Source organism: Thalassophryne amazonica, chromosome 15, assembly GCF_902500255.1.
Source record: "Thalassophryne amazonica chromosome 15, fThaAma1.1, whole genome shotgun sequence".
Classification (NCBI taxonomy): Eukaryota; Metazoa; Chordata; class Actinopteri; order Batrachoidiformes; family Batrachoididae; genus Thalassophryne; species Thalassophryne amazonica.
This window is the reverse complement of record NC_047117.1, coordinates 85,110,171-85,124,727: the sequence shown is the minus strand read 5'-3', so window position 1 is coordinate 85,124,727 and position 14,557 is coordinate 85,110,171. Positions and strand designations below refer to the sequence as shown.

Below are 14,557 nucleotides of genomic sequence, written 5' to 3'. Positions count from 1 at the left end.
TTTTTATTCGTAAAAACAGGCATTTTTACGGAGCCCTGGAAGTGTCATCGCAATTGCATGTTTTAAAACTTTTATGATGTTGTAAAACGTGCACTCAATATTAGTAAGTAAGTAAGTAAATTTATTTATATAGTGCCTTTCACAGACATAAGGCCATGTACACACATTGTCGGGTATTTGTAAAACCGAATATCTTACCCTTTCAGTTTGGGGAAAAAACTTCATCCACACTACGTCGTTTAAAAAAAAATCCATCCACATCGAACCATATAAATGTGTTGTAATTAATCTGCCAAACCTTTGGGTGGCGGTACTGATTAAAATTCTATCCAATCAGGAGCCTTATTCTCTTGTCGTCACTTCCACAAAAACTAAAAACATGGCGCCAACCTCGTTCGTGTGGACCGATAAGGAGTCGGAATTACTTGTAACCATAGTTTTAGAATACAAAGTTAACATATATGCACACAAAAACGCCTGGACAATGGACAATACCAACACTTTGAGAGCAGCCAGGTACCCAGACGTTTAATACTGCCATGAACATAGCGGCCTTGAAAAAATGTCAAACAAAATTCCAGATAATCCGTATCTGCTACATTTAAGATGCGTGGAATTTAACAAACGCAAATACACTAACGTCTATAAACCCAGACAATATATTCACGAGAGTTTTAGGCACTAGAGTTTAATGCTGTTATCTGTGGACCCTGAACAGAGTGTCTGAAATGCATTTGTCCTGTCGTGAACGTCTCAGATTACCTTATGCTACCCATAATGCATTGCTGCCTGGCAGAGCATGTGCTCACAAAACCTTAAAAATTAGCACATTACTTTAAAACGAAAACATATATCTGATATTTTCCCTTTATAAACTTCAGACATGACAATAATTTTAAATAACTTGTCTAAAATGAGTGGTTAAAATTTGAACCATAAGTTAAACATGTATGCCTCTGGATGACTTGGTGACATTGCGATTATATTAGTATGGTGTTAAAGGCAATTACTTTTTTTTGGTCACCAGTTCTCCTTTGCTTATAGACAATAGAGTGGTTTCTGATTGTAGAGGGTAGAACAACATGCTTAATAGGAAACTTTTAACAGGTAGGTCTCAACAGTTTTAAAAATGTTTTTCACTGTTCAGCTTAGTTTAGCACGTTATCGGTCTAAAAGTTATCGGACGGTAATTCATTGGAAGATAATTAGTCCCATGATGGTTTTTAAATTTATCTAAAAAGATAATCCGATAATGAAAACATTATCTTCAATAATTATCTGTTATCGGCTTATCGGAAGTGTGCCCACCACTGTGTATATATATAGGGTGCACAATTTAACGTAAATATGCCAGATTTAGCGTAATGCTAATTTCCATCTGTAGTCCCCAGACATAAAATATAAAACACAGAGCATTTAACAAGCATAAAAAACATTGATAATTTACAATATAATACACTGTCATATTTTAATATAACCCAGAGACATATAAAGGAGTTATCTGTTTTGGTCAAGATGGAGGTTAAAATGCTGTAGTCTCAGTATAAAGTACAGGCCTGTGTGCAGGAAAGTACTGAGGTAGAATTCTCGACTGGACTGACGCTATGTTTGTTTTGATCCACCTGCGCGGTGCATCGTGGGATCAAATCAAAAGCTGTGTTCACCGCGGGGAAACGTTCGGCACTATTCGGGATTTTTTGAGGGTTTTTTTGCTGATGATGAACAATGCTTAAAAAAAAAATGACCGATGCAACTGCATCGGTCCAAACCGGTCTGGATCCGGGCCTGATGTTGATGCTTTAAAGGGTGGGGGGTGGAGACATCTTCAGTTTTTGTTTAACGTTGACCCTTCTAGTTCATTTTATACTGAGAACTTATCCATGGCTTAATGCTATTGTTACTGTAATAATATTGGATGATGACCCCTGTTATGTGTCGACGCGGGATGAGGAGCGGACCTGCGTCTGACGGAACCCAGCGCTAAATAACCAGAAAGCGGTTCCAATAACAAAACAATTTATTTTCCCCCTTCTGTGCAATACAAAGTGTACAAACGTAAAATGCGTCTGTCTGGCGGAGTGAAGGACAGCACGCTCTCCAGCACCCAAAAGGATCGAAGCCCAGCACTTCTGGACCCACGTTCACCGCCAAACACCCCCCAGGTGGACACGACAAACCGACTCTGCGAAGGATAGAAAAGGTGAGGTAAGTCAGCAGCTACAACTAATATCCTTCAAAGGCACACCCTATCAGCAACACATTCAGGTCTGAATTTAAGCTTTATATAAATGAGCAGCTTCTCACAACAGGTGGAGGATCATCAGTCCGCATGCCACGGCCGTGAGAAGCGAGCTGCACAATTCTATCAATATTCACATATACTGCATAACAAAATACCAAATTACTGTTAACAATTATTCAGACAATCAAATCACCTCTGATGTGTGCTGACAGCATGTGTCCCTCACCCGTCCTCCTTCACAGGCACGATGTGTCAAACCCAGGTGCGGTCCTCAGCGTCTCACAAATGAACATCACAAGGTCGAGTTCCCAGCAATTCTGCTTGAATCACACATGGCTTAAATGCAGAACGCCATCTCATTATCTGCTTCAGCTGAAAGTCTTTAAGGTTGCACGTGAGCACCATCCACAGGTGCTGCACATCATGTTGATGAGGGTGAAGGACTCTTCTGCCAGCACCTTCTCCACAGACAATAAATCAGTTTGCATACCACCTGGAGAGCAAAGAAAAGAAAAGAACACCCAAATGTCCAGCCAAACCCCCCAACACACAACAGACCCCATTACTAAGCCATGTGATTAGCTGTCACCTGGCTTAGTACCTGAGAGATTGGAGTGTATTTTACCTGTTTCTATGACTATATTATTTTATTATGATGTTTTTATTTATTTATGTAAGGTAAATTATTCAATTAAATTTTTATTGCACTGAAGTCACTGATTGAGAAAAGAAATTTCGTTCTCTTGTGTATACAATTGCACAGTGAAAATAACAATAAAATCTTTGAACCTTGAATCTTAGTCATGGGTCAAAGTATGGATGAGAACTGATCCATTTTATACTGAGAACTTATCCCTGGCTTACTGCTATTGTAATTGTATAATACTGGAGTGCGGATGAGAAGTAATCCATTTACTGAGAACTTGTCCATGGCTTAATGCATTGCTATTGTAATAATACTTCTAAAGTAATAAACTTGCAATATACAGACTCATGCAGTGTTCACAATGTTTCTTCATGTTGGGGGACATTGCAACAACGTTGCAGCAATGTTGTGTCACAACCTCCCAAGAACGTTCTAGGTTGGTTGGTTGGCAATGTTCTTGGCAACATCCCAGGAACGTTCTGGAGAGTCTACAAATGAATGTCCCTACAGCGATGTGATGCAACGTTACTGCCACTTTGATGTAATGTTCAGGCAACGTTCCATTGTTAGCTGGGTGTCTCTGTCCATGAAGGGATGGTTTCGTTTCAAAGAAAAAAAAAATATTATATACAGATAATATCATAAAATGCATTACAATTGTAATCCCGTGAACTAATCCCCATTTTTACTAAATATACCTGTAACCTGAATACGTGTTTTTTCTGTAACTGTAGTGGAACACAGTTACCTTTTTTGTATCCTAATTACGTAACGCCATTACATGTATTCCGTTATTCCCCAAGCCTGTTAATGTCACACGTACAGCTGCCGTGCACCTAATATCTTTTTATTTCAGTGTGTGTGCAGCTCAGTTAAACATTTACACACACAAACATACTCATTTAATTTCCATTTTATGACAGTGAGCTGAGAGAACGGCAATCTAACAACAGCTTTTCTTGTTTTTGCATGTCTGTGAAAGTTCTTTTTTTTGTTTGTTTGTTTTTTTACACAAAACAACACAGAGACAATGATGGGCGTCAAACACACAACAATCCACACTTACTGTGCTGTCAGCATGACACAGTCACATTATTTGAATAGATTTGCATATTCAGATAGAGATGTGGCCAGGGAGGAGTTTGGTGCATGATGTGCTTGATTCCACGTTCAGTGGGATGTACAAACCAAACGTGCATGGATTCATGCCTACGCACACTTTGATACATCTGAATATATTTGTGCTTACGCCTGATTCAGGGTTTTTGCGTACGCCAACATTTAGAAAGTCAATGCAAGTCTTTGTACATGAGGCCCCTGGTCTTGCTTTCCCTGTCCAGGTGTCACAACCAGTACCTTCCCAGTTGTCTGTCTTATCACATCTGCAGTGCTTTTACATATGTTGAAAATTGCTCCCCTTCCATCAAGTGCCTCTCTCACCTGTTCACTGAATTTCACACAACAGTCTTCCTCCTTCAGCTTCCACCATCTGATCCATTGCTGAGCTCTCACACTTTTCTTCACCTCTAAAGTCATCCTACAAGCAACCATCCTATGCTGTCTAGCTACACTCTCTCCTGTCACCACCTTACAGAGTCTCTTTTGTCTTTTTGCTGGCATCTCCTACACAGAATGTAGTCCACCTGTGTGCACCTTCCTCCACTCTTATGTTACCCTGTGCTCCTCCCTTTCCTTAAAGTAAGTATTCACCACATTCATTTCCATCCATTTTTGGAAAATTTACCACAATGACAATAAAGGCCCTTCTCAACTAAATTAAAATTTGCAGTATTTTCTGGAGTATAAGTCACACCTCAGTATACAATGAAGGAGCACAAAATAAGTACAACCCCAATTTCAATGAAGTCGGGATGTTGTGTAAAATGTAAATAAAAACAGAATACAATGATCTGCAAATCCTCTTCAATGTATATTGAATTGTATACACCACAAAGACAAGATATTTAACAGGTTTCAAAAAGGCTGGGATGGTGGTATGTTTACCACTGTGTTACATCACCTTCTAAAAACACTCAATATGCATTTGGGAACTGAGGACAGTAATTGTGAGTGTCAAAGGAGCATCCCCAAAAGTCTCAGCCATTCACAAGAAAAGATGGGGTGAGGATCACCACTTTGTGAACAATTGTGTGAAAAAAAATAGTTCAACAGTTTAAGAATAATATTTCTCAACATTTAATGGCAAGGAATTTAGATTCCATCATCTACAGTCCAAAATATAATCTGAAGATTCAGAGAATCTGGAGAACTTTCTACATGTAAGCTGCAAGGCCAAAAACCAACATTGATTGCCCGTGACCTTCGATCCCTGAGCCAGCACTGCATTAACAACTGACATCGTGTAAAGGATCTTACCACGTGGGCTCAGGAACACTTCAGAAAACCATTGTCAGTTAACACAGTTCGTCACTACATCTACACGTGCAAGTTAAAACTACCATGCAAAGTGAAAGCCATACAACAACAACATCCAGAAACAGCGCTGCCTTCTCTGAGACTGAGCTCATTGTTTGCTCATGCAAAGTAGAAAAAGTGTGCTGTGGTCCGATGAGTCCACATTTCAAATTGTTTTTGGAAATCATGGACATTGTGCCCTCCGGACAAAAGAGAAAAAAGACCATCCAGATTGTTACCAGCGCAATATTCAAAAGCCAGCATCTGTGATGGTATGGGGGTGTGTTAGTGCCTATGGCATGGGCAATGTTCACATCTGTGACGGCGTCATCAATGCTGAAAGGTACATCCAGTTTTTGGAGCAAAACATGCTGCCATCCAAGCAATGTCTTTTTCAGGGACATCCCTACTTATTTCAGCAAGACAATGCCAAGCCACATTCTCCACATGTTACAACAGCGTGGCTTTGTGGTAAAATAATGCAGGTGCTAGTCTGGCCTGCCTGCAGTCCAAACCTGTCTGTCACCCATTGAAAATGTGTGGCGCATTATGAAGCACAAAATATGACAACGGAGACCCCGGACTGTTGAACAACTGAAGTTGTACATCAAGCAAGAATGGAGAAGAATTCCACCTACAAAGCTTCAACAATTAGTGTCCTCTGTAAACGCTTATAGAGTGTTTTTAGAAGGAAAGGTGATGTAAGACAATAGTAAACATATCACTGTCCCAGGTTTTTTGAAATGTGTTGCAGGCATCCATTTCAAAATAAGCAAATATTTGCACAAAAACAATAAAGTTTATCAGGTTGAACAATGAGTATCTTGTCTTTGTGGTGTATTCAATTGACTATAGGTTGAAGAGGATTTGCAAATAATTGTATTCTGTTTTTTTTTACATTTTACACAACATCCCAACTTCACTGGAATTGGGGTTGTACTTCTACTCTAGAAAAGAGTATTTTGTATGATATACTCATTTCCAACTACAGATTGTAGAAACATTTATTTTACAGACAGAGAGTAGACTTTTGTGTGTCACTCTGAATTAGATGTTAAGATAATTGAGGAAATAAGTAAAAGACTGACCGGGCTACTTCTGGAATCTGTTTGACAGCAAGAAGAATGGGCTCAGTGTTGATGAGAAGAGCCCAACAGGGAAAACAGGCCAGCAGCAGAATCAGGATCCCTCTCTGCAGAATCACCCCCACACGCTTCAAGTTACCGCTGCCATACGTCTGCAGGAACGAGTTTAGTGGAGACAAAAATTTAATGTACTGAGCTTAAACAACATCCATCACACCAACACAGAATATGACTGGAGCAGGAAGACCCTAAAAGACTGTTCGCACTAGATGCAATAAAAGCACAAAACATCCCGACTGCATGCGGAAAATACCCCCTCTGATCGAACAAAGGAGGTGGAGTTTTCTATGTCACAATTTTTCTGTCCCGACTGCTGAAGTCCAAAATTTGCCATGTTTTGGTAGACGCATGTGTTCCTGAAAAGGGGAGGGGATCACACCATGAGCACTCAGTCAGAGCCAGAAGATGAGCAACACAAACCAAAAGAACTAGTGGTGTTTATGATTGAGTTCAGCATGCTGAGAGGAGAAGTTTTCTCACTAAGCCAACATTCTCCACATCTGGACATATGACACATTCACACCAAGTTCATTATGGTTAGAGGTCCGGACGGGACTGGACCAGTACAGGTTATGGACCCAAACGCTGGGAGCAAGGAAACAGAGCTGGTTGTGAATGAAAAGATATTTATTTACAAGAAGGAAAATAATAATGTTGTGCTGGGGCTGCCTGCAGAGTGGAGAGTCAGCCTGCTTGTAGCAGTGGAAAATAGGGAGTCGCAGGTTCCCAAGTAGTCTTGAAAGGGAACCGAAATCCTGGAGTTTTTGAATTCTGGAGCTGGGGCCAGGTGAGACACACAGAGCCAAGAACAGGAACTAAGAGAATGGAGGAGAGAGATGGTGAGTGATTGCACCCGTAACACTGGAGCCTTTAACAACAGACAGTGAAACAGGAATGTTGACAGTTCTGGAAATAGTGTTCTCTGCTTAGGAAATAAGGTTTGCTATTCAGGAATCATTGCCACTTCATGAATGATCTTCAGAGGTCATTTGCTGCGCACCTTGTGACGCAGTTCCAATTAATCAGGACTTGATTTTAGAAACAACTTGGAGAATCCTTAGTAGTTCACTATCAGAGTCCATGCAGTTCTTAGAAAACAGTTCTTGGAACAGTTCTTAGTCATGCACAGTCACCGGCAGGACTGTGTGAGAACAGAATACCAGAGAAACATGAAGGAACTTAACTGGAGCGGGGCAGGCGTCACACTCTGAGCTGAGAGCTGGAGAGTTCCAAAGTGGTGATGTTGTGTAGGTAGCTGTGGAGCCAGGACTGGATGCAGCATGGAAGCCGCACAGGATAGTGTCTGGAAACACCAGGGAAATCAACACGCTCTGATACAGGAATTAGAGTTTGCCAGGTTACCTTGAATATAGCCGTGGAAAGCTCCGTCGTCTGAGCGCATGAAAGTGGCAGGAAAGACGAGATCAAGGTCAGCACATGATCATGGAGAATCAGAGGTGGATCACAGAGTTTTTGTAAGCTGCTGATGATCAGCTGCTCATACACGTCAGGTGTGTGGCAGTGATGAACAGCAGGTTTTCCTTAACTCTGAGTGCGCCATCTGGGGGAAAACTTACAAACTACACATAAGGTTAAAAACAAACGAAGGGGGGAGAGGCAGCCAAAAGCTGGCAACTGTCATGATTCAGAGGTAGTCAGGGCACAGCAGGTGGTAGGGAGCAAAATGCATACACACAGGAACGTGGTGGAATAAGAATAATGCTTTATCGATAATTCAGGCAGGGTCTGGTACACAGAATGGCAGTCAGCTTTGCGGAGGTACAGGCAGGTGATAAGCAGAGGCATAATCAAAAAAACAGGCGGGGTTCGATAACACAGCAATACAATGTAACATGGGCAAAGACAAAATCCAGATCCAGAACACAAGAAAGGTCGAGCAAAATGTGAGAGCAAGAAACTGTGATGAGGGCCAGGACGAAGATAACAAGATCAACGAGAAAGCAGTTGAAAAGAAAACTTGCAGAGCTTAAATACACTGAGTTAATTAGGAAGTGAAATGGAGAAGGTGTGGTGTGCAGGCAGGAGGAGGGCGTGGACTAACAGAGATGCGGGCTGCGAGACAAGAGAGTGCTGTGACAGGCAGAGGTGGGCGATACCGGGAATTTTGGTATTGATACGATACCAAGTAAATACAGGCCCATTATCGTCAATACCGATACTTTTTCATATTTAAGCTTCATCGATCCAAAGGATCCAAAAGACCTAGGATAGAATTTCGCCAAACATTGTACGTGACAACAAAATACTTTATTATCACAATCAACATTTTTGTTTAAAAAAATAGCACTCAACACAACTTAAAACAAAATCTCCTGAGGTAGAGGGCTGACAAATCACAATACAACGGTGCGCTGCTCCGTGATGTGTGACACAGTGCAGCGCTGTTCTTACAGACAGAGAGTAGACTTATGAATCTGTGTGCGCAGCAGTCAGTGCGTGTGGGAGAGAAAAAAAGCTTGAGTATTAATCTTTTTACACGAGGATCGTTCAATATCAATACCAAATCAAATCAAATCAAATCAAATCAACTTTATTTATATAGCGCCAAATCACAACAACAGTTGCCCCAAGGCGCTTTATATTGTAAGGCAAAAGCCAAACAATAATTAAAGAAAAACCCCAACGGTCAAAACGACCCCCTATGAGCAAGCACTTGGCGACAGTGGGAAGGAAAAACTCCCTTTTAACAGGAAGAAACCTCCAGCAGAACCAGGCTCAGGGAGGGGCAGTCTTCTGCTGGGACTGGTTGGGGTTGACGGGAGAGAATCAGGAAAAAGACATGCTGTGGAAGGGAGCAGAGATCAGTCACTAATGATTAAATGCAGAGTGGAGCATACAGAGCAAAAAGAGAAAGAAACACTCAGTGCATCATGGGAACCCCCTAGCAGTCTAAGTCTATAGCAGCATAACTAAGGGATGGTTCAGGGTCACCTGATCCAGCCCTAACTATAAGCTTTAGCAAAAAAGAAAGTTTTAAGCCTAATCTTAAAAGTAGAGAGGGTGTCTGTCTCCCTGATCCGAATTGGGAGCTGGTTCCAGAGGAGAGGCGCCTGAAAGCTGAAGATGGGACCTGATTATTCAAAACATTATAAATAAGAAGAAGAATTTTAAATCCTATTCTAGAATTAACAGGAAGCCAATGAAGAGAGGCCAATATGGGTGAAATATGCTCTCTCCTTCTAGTCCCCGTCAGTACTCTAGCTGCAGCATTTTGAATTAACTGAAGGTTTTTCAGGGAACTTTTAGGACAACCTGATAATAATGAATTACAATAGTCCAGCCTAGAGGAAATAAATGCATGAATTAGTTTTTCAGCATCACTCTGAGACAAGACCTTTCTAATTTTAGAGATATTGCACAAATGTAAAAAAGCAGTCCTACATATTTGCTTAATATGCACATTGAAGGACATATCCTGATCAAAAATGACTCCAAGATTTCTCACAGTATTACTGCAGGTCAGGGTAATGCCATCCAGAGTAAGGATCTGGTTAGACACCATGTTTCTAAGATTTGTGGGGCCAAGTACAATAACTTCAGTTTTATCTGAATTTAAAATCAGGAAATTAGAGGTCATCCATGGCTTTATGTCTGTAAGACATTCCTGCAGTTTAACTAATTGGTGTGTGTCCTCTGGCTTCATGGATAGATAAAGCTGGGTATCATCTGCGTAACAATGAAAATTTAAGCAATGCTTTCTAATAATACTGCCTAAGGGAAGTATGTATAAAGTGAATAAAATTGGTCCTAGCACAGAACCTTGTGGAACTTCATAACTAACCTTAGTCTGTGAAGAAGACTCCCCATTTACATAAACAAATTGTAATCTATTAGATAAATATGATTCAAACCACCACAGTGCAGTGCCTTTAATACCTATGACATGCTCTAATCTCTGTAATAAAATTTTATGGTCAGCAGTATCAAAAGCAGCACTGAGGTCTAACAGGACAAGCACAGAGATGAGTCCACTGTCTGAGGCCATAAGAAGATCATTTGTAACCTTCACTAATGCTGTTTCTGTAGTATGATCAATTCTGAAACCTGACTGAAACTCTTCAATTAGACCATTTCTCTGCAGATGATCAGTTAGCTGTTTTACAACTACCTTTTCAAGAATTTTTGAGAGAAAAGGAAGGTTGGAGATTGGCCTATAATTAGCTAAGATAGCTGGATCAAGTGATGGCTTTTTAAGTAATGGTTTAATTACTGCCACCTTAAAAGCCTATGGTACATAGCAAACTAATAAAGATAGATTGATCATATTTAAGATTGAAGCATTAATTAATGGTAGGGCTTCCTTGAGCAGCCTGGTAGGAATGGGGTCTAATAGACATGTTGATGGTTTGGTGGAAGTGACTAATGAAAATAACTCAGAACAATCGGAGAGAAAGAGTCTAACCAAATACCAGCATTACTGAAAGCAGCCAAAGATAACGATATGTCTTTGGGATGGTTATGAGTAATTTTTTCTCTAATAGTTAAAATTTTATTAGCAAAGAAAGTCATGAAGTCATTACTAGTTAAAGTTAAAGGAATACTCGGCTCAATAGAGCTCTGACTCTTTGTCAGCCTGGCTACAGTGCTGAAAAGAAGCCTGGGGTTGTTCTTATTTTTTTCAATTAGTGATGAGTGCTAAGACGTCCTAGCTTTACGGAGGGCTTTTTTATAGAGCAGCAGACTCTTTTTCCAGGCTAAGTGAAGATCTTTTAAATTAGTGAGACGCCATTTCCTCTCCAAATTACGGGTTATCTGCTTTAAGCTGCGAGTTTGTGAGTTATACCACGGAGTCAGGCACTTCTGATTTAAGGCTCTCTTTTTCAGAGGAGCTACAGCATCCAAAGTTGTGCTCAATGTGGATGTAAAACTATTGACGAGAAAATCTATCTCATTCACAGAGTTTAGGTAGCTACTCTGCACTGTGTTGGTATATGGCATTGGAGAACATAACAAAGAAGGAGTCATATCCTTAAACCTAGTTACAGCACTTTCCGAAAGACTTCTACTTTAATGAAACTTATTCCCCACTGCTGGGTAGTCCATTAAAGTAAATGTAAATGTTATTAAGAAATGATTAGACAGAAGGGGGTTTTCAGGGAATACTGTTAAGTCTTCAATTTCCATACCATAAGTCAAAACAAGATCTAAAGTGTTGTGTGGGCCGCTAGAAGAGGAGGTACTGCTGGCCCACCACCAGAGGGCGCCCTGCCTGAAGTGCGGGCTTCAGGTACGAGAGGTATTCACCAGGTTCGCTGGCGGCGGAAATCGTGTGGTTCCGGCTCTTCTCAGGACAGACGTCTTCTATCCTCGAGCCTGCCCACACGTCACCTTTGTGGATTGACTGTTATCAGATTCTGAGATTGTCTGTGTATTCGTTGTGCACCTTCACAACATTAAATTGTTACTTTTTGGCTCATCTATTGACCTTTCATTTGCGCCCCCTGTTGTGGGTCCGTGTCACTACACTTTCACAACACTAAAGTATGATTAAAGTGGTGGGTGGACTCATTTACATTTTTAGCAAAGCCAATTGAGTCTAATAATAGATTAAATGCAGTGTTGAGGCTGTCATTCTCAGCATCTATGTGGATGTTAAAATCGCCCACTATAATTATCTTATCTGAGCTAAGCACTAAGTCAGACAAAAGGTCTGAAAATTCACAGAGAAACTCACAGTAACGACCAGGTGGACGATAGATAACACCAAATTGAACTGGTTTTTGGGACTTCCAATTTGGATGGACAAGACTAAGTGTCAAGCTTTCAAATGAATTAAAGCTCTGTCTGGGTTTTTGATTAATTAATAAGCTGGAGTGGAAGATTAATACCAGTGTTGGTATCGATATTAAGATCGATCCACCCACCTCTAGTGACAGGTGGACAAGGAGGTGGAAACAAAACTGGGCATGGCCAACAGAGCTGAGAAGGTGATGGGCAAGAGAGTGGAGTGATCTGAGGGCGTGACTGTGAGCCAAATGAAACTGAATGTGAAAGCATGAGAACTGAGACAAAAGAGTGTAGTGACAACATGGGCATGACTAACAATCCTAAAATATCCAAAGACCGCATTGAAACTAAACATGAACAAAATCAAATAAACAACTAGAAAATCAAAAGCTAAAACTAGAATGGAACTGCCATGAATATTATAACTGAAGACAAATGTGGTAAACCTGATAAATAAATTTAGTGACACAGATTCAGCTTGAAAAGCTAACATTAGCCTAGCCTTTAGCAGCAGGTTGTGTTAGCTTTTGCTAGCTGTATGGTAATCACTATCAGACCATGAATTATATTTATTATTTTTACACAATAAATTCAAACCATAATGTTTTTAATTTGTTAATGTTCTTACTATAAGAACAAACAAAATAAATAATTTTAAATATCTTACATAATTTATTTTACTGTCTGATTGCTGAAGTACACAAAAAAATAATGAAAGAAGACCAGCACTATTTTGTATTGCTGAACCTTTGTATATATACCTATTTATTCACCTGTGTTTTGGGAAATTTTGTCATTCCATCCCACATAACACTCTCAAATATGAAAGAAATTCAATGTTTTTTGACAAAGTTATGAATTTTTGAAAATTCATTCAATGTTAAAATATTGGCATTTTTCCCATTTTCAAAGATTTTTCCTGTCTTTGCCCTTTGACCTATGAACTTGAAAACTGAATCAGTTCTTGCCTGTCAGGAAAGGAATTCTATATAAAAATTTCATAATGATAAATTGTGGGTTCCAGGCTCATTACAAACAGACAAACAAACAAAAAAACAGGGAGGACAACATGAAGAAAGATTCATATTTTTGTCTCAGCAAAGGAGAAGTGTCACTAACACAGACTTAGACAGATTTGGGAACAACATTTGAAAGAAATACGTCTTTTGTGTATGTAGAAAATGTTTTCGATCTTTGAGTTCAGTTCATGAAAAATGGGAGCAAAAACAAAAGTGTTGAGTTTATATTTTTGTTCAGTGTAATTTACAGAGGAACATCACATTTTCCAGTATATATTTTTTAACTTGAAATGGTAAGTATTAATGATAGAGAAACAAAGTGTTTTTTTTTTATTCAGAACCCTTTTTTTCATTCCAAATGGAAATTAAATAAACCATGGATGTAAATTTGTAAGCATTTTTGCCATGTGTACACTTGACCTCTGACCGTTCCTCTCGCTCCTTTTGTCATTTTTATCAGCCTTTTACTGAGAGACGTTTGTGTTTTTCATTTATCTGCTGGTTTCACAGTCTCTCAGTGAAAGACAGAAACAGCCTGAACAACATTGTTAAAATCTGTTCAAAGATTATCAGAGTGAAACAAAGAGACTGACACTCTTTCTGTAATCAATAGCTGAAAGCATCTTGTCCTTGTCAGGTCATGTTCTTTTAGGAGAGTTTTCTCTGCTTCTTTCAGGACGCCGTTATGCTTCCGCGGTGTGTAGAACCAACCGTTTTTTAAAGTCATTTATCCCTTTGGCGATTTGACTTTTAAATGCTCCGTAGGTCTGCCATGTTTTTATTTATTTATTTATTTATTCTTGCTATTCATTTTAACTCCTTCAGTCTGTTTTATTTGCTTTTATTAGTTTTATTGTTTTTTATATGTTGTTATGTTACTGTGTTTTTTTTTTACGGACTACTCAAATGAAATTGCTCAAATGAAATTTTCGGATTTGCTTGGTGTCACTCACGCCTCTGTGAGGGACTTTTGTTTTAGAGCAATGCACGCCATGTTTTTACATTTGGTGTGAAAGAAACGGTGGCCATAAGAGGCCAAATGCACTGCAAATTAAGAAAACACCAGCAAACACAAAACATTGCAAACAGAAAAATGCTGCAAAAATAACTAAATAAATAAATAACCACTGCAAACAGAAAAAATGCTGCAAAAAAAAAAAAAAAAAAACTGCAAACAGAAAAACACTGCAAAAGCACACAAAACAAAATGGAAGTTGGTAAAAAGAAAATGGAAGTTAAAAAATGAAAACGGACACTGGAAAAAGGAAAACAGAAGCTTGAAAAACAACACTGAAATAAATGCACTGCAACTTATGAAAATACCAAGACACAGAAAAACACT

At 39.5% G+C, this 14,557-nt stretch overlaps 1 protein-coding gene across 1 annotated transcript in view; it reads right to left on the bottom strand.

The window, feature by feature from the left end:
* The window catches only part of LOC117526660 (multidrug and toxin extrusion protein 1-like), a 98,288-nt gene that overhangs the window by 73,260 nt on the left and 10,471 nt on the right, over positions 1 to 14,557 (bottom strand). The window contains exon 4 of the mRNA XM_034188714.1: positions 6,392 to 6,540. Coding sequence (XP_034044605.1) covers positions 6,392 to 6,540 — 149 coding nt within the window. The remainder of the gene's footprint in view (positions 1 to 6,391; positions 6,541 to 14,557) is intronic.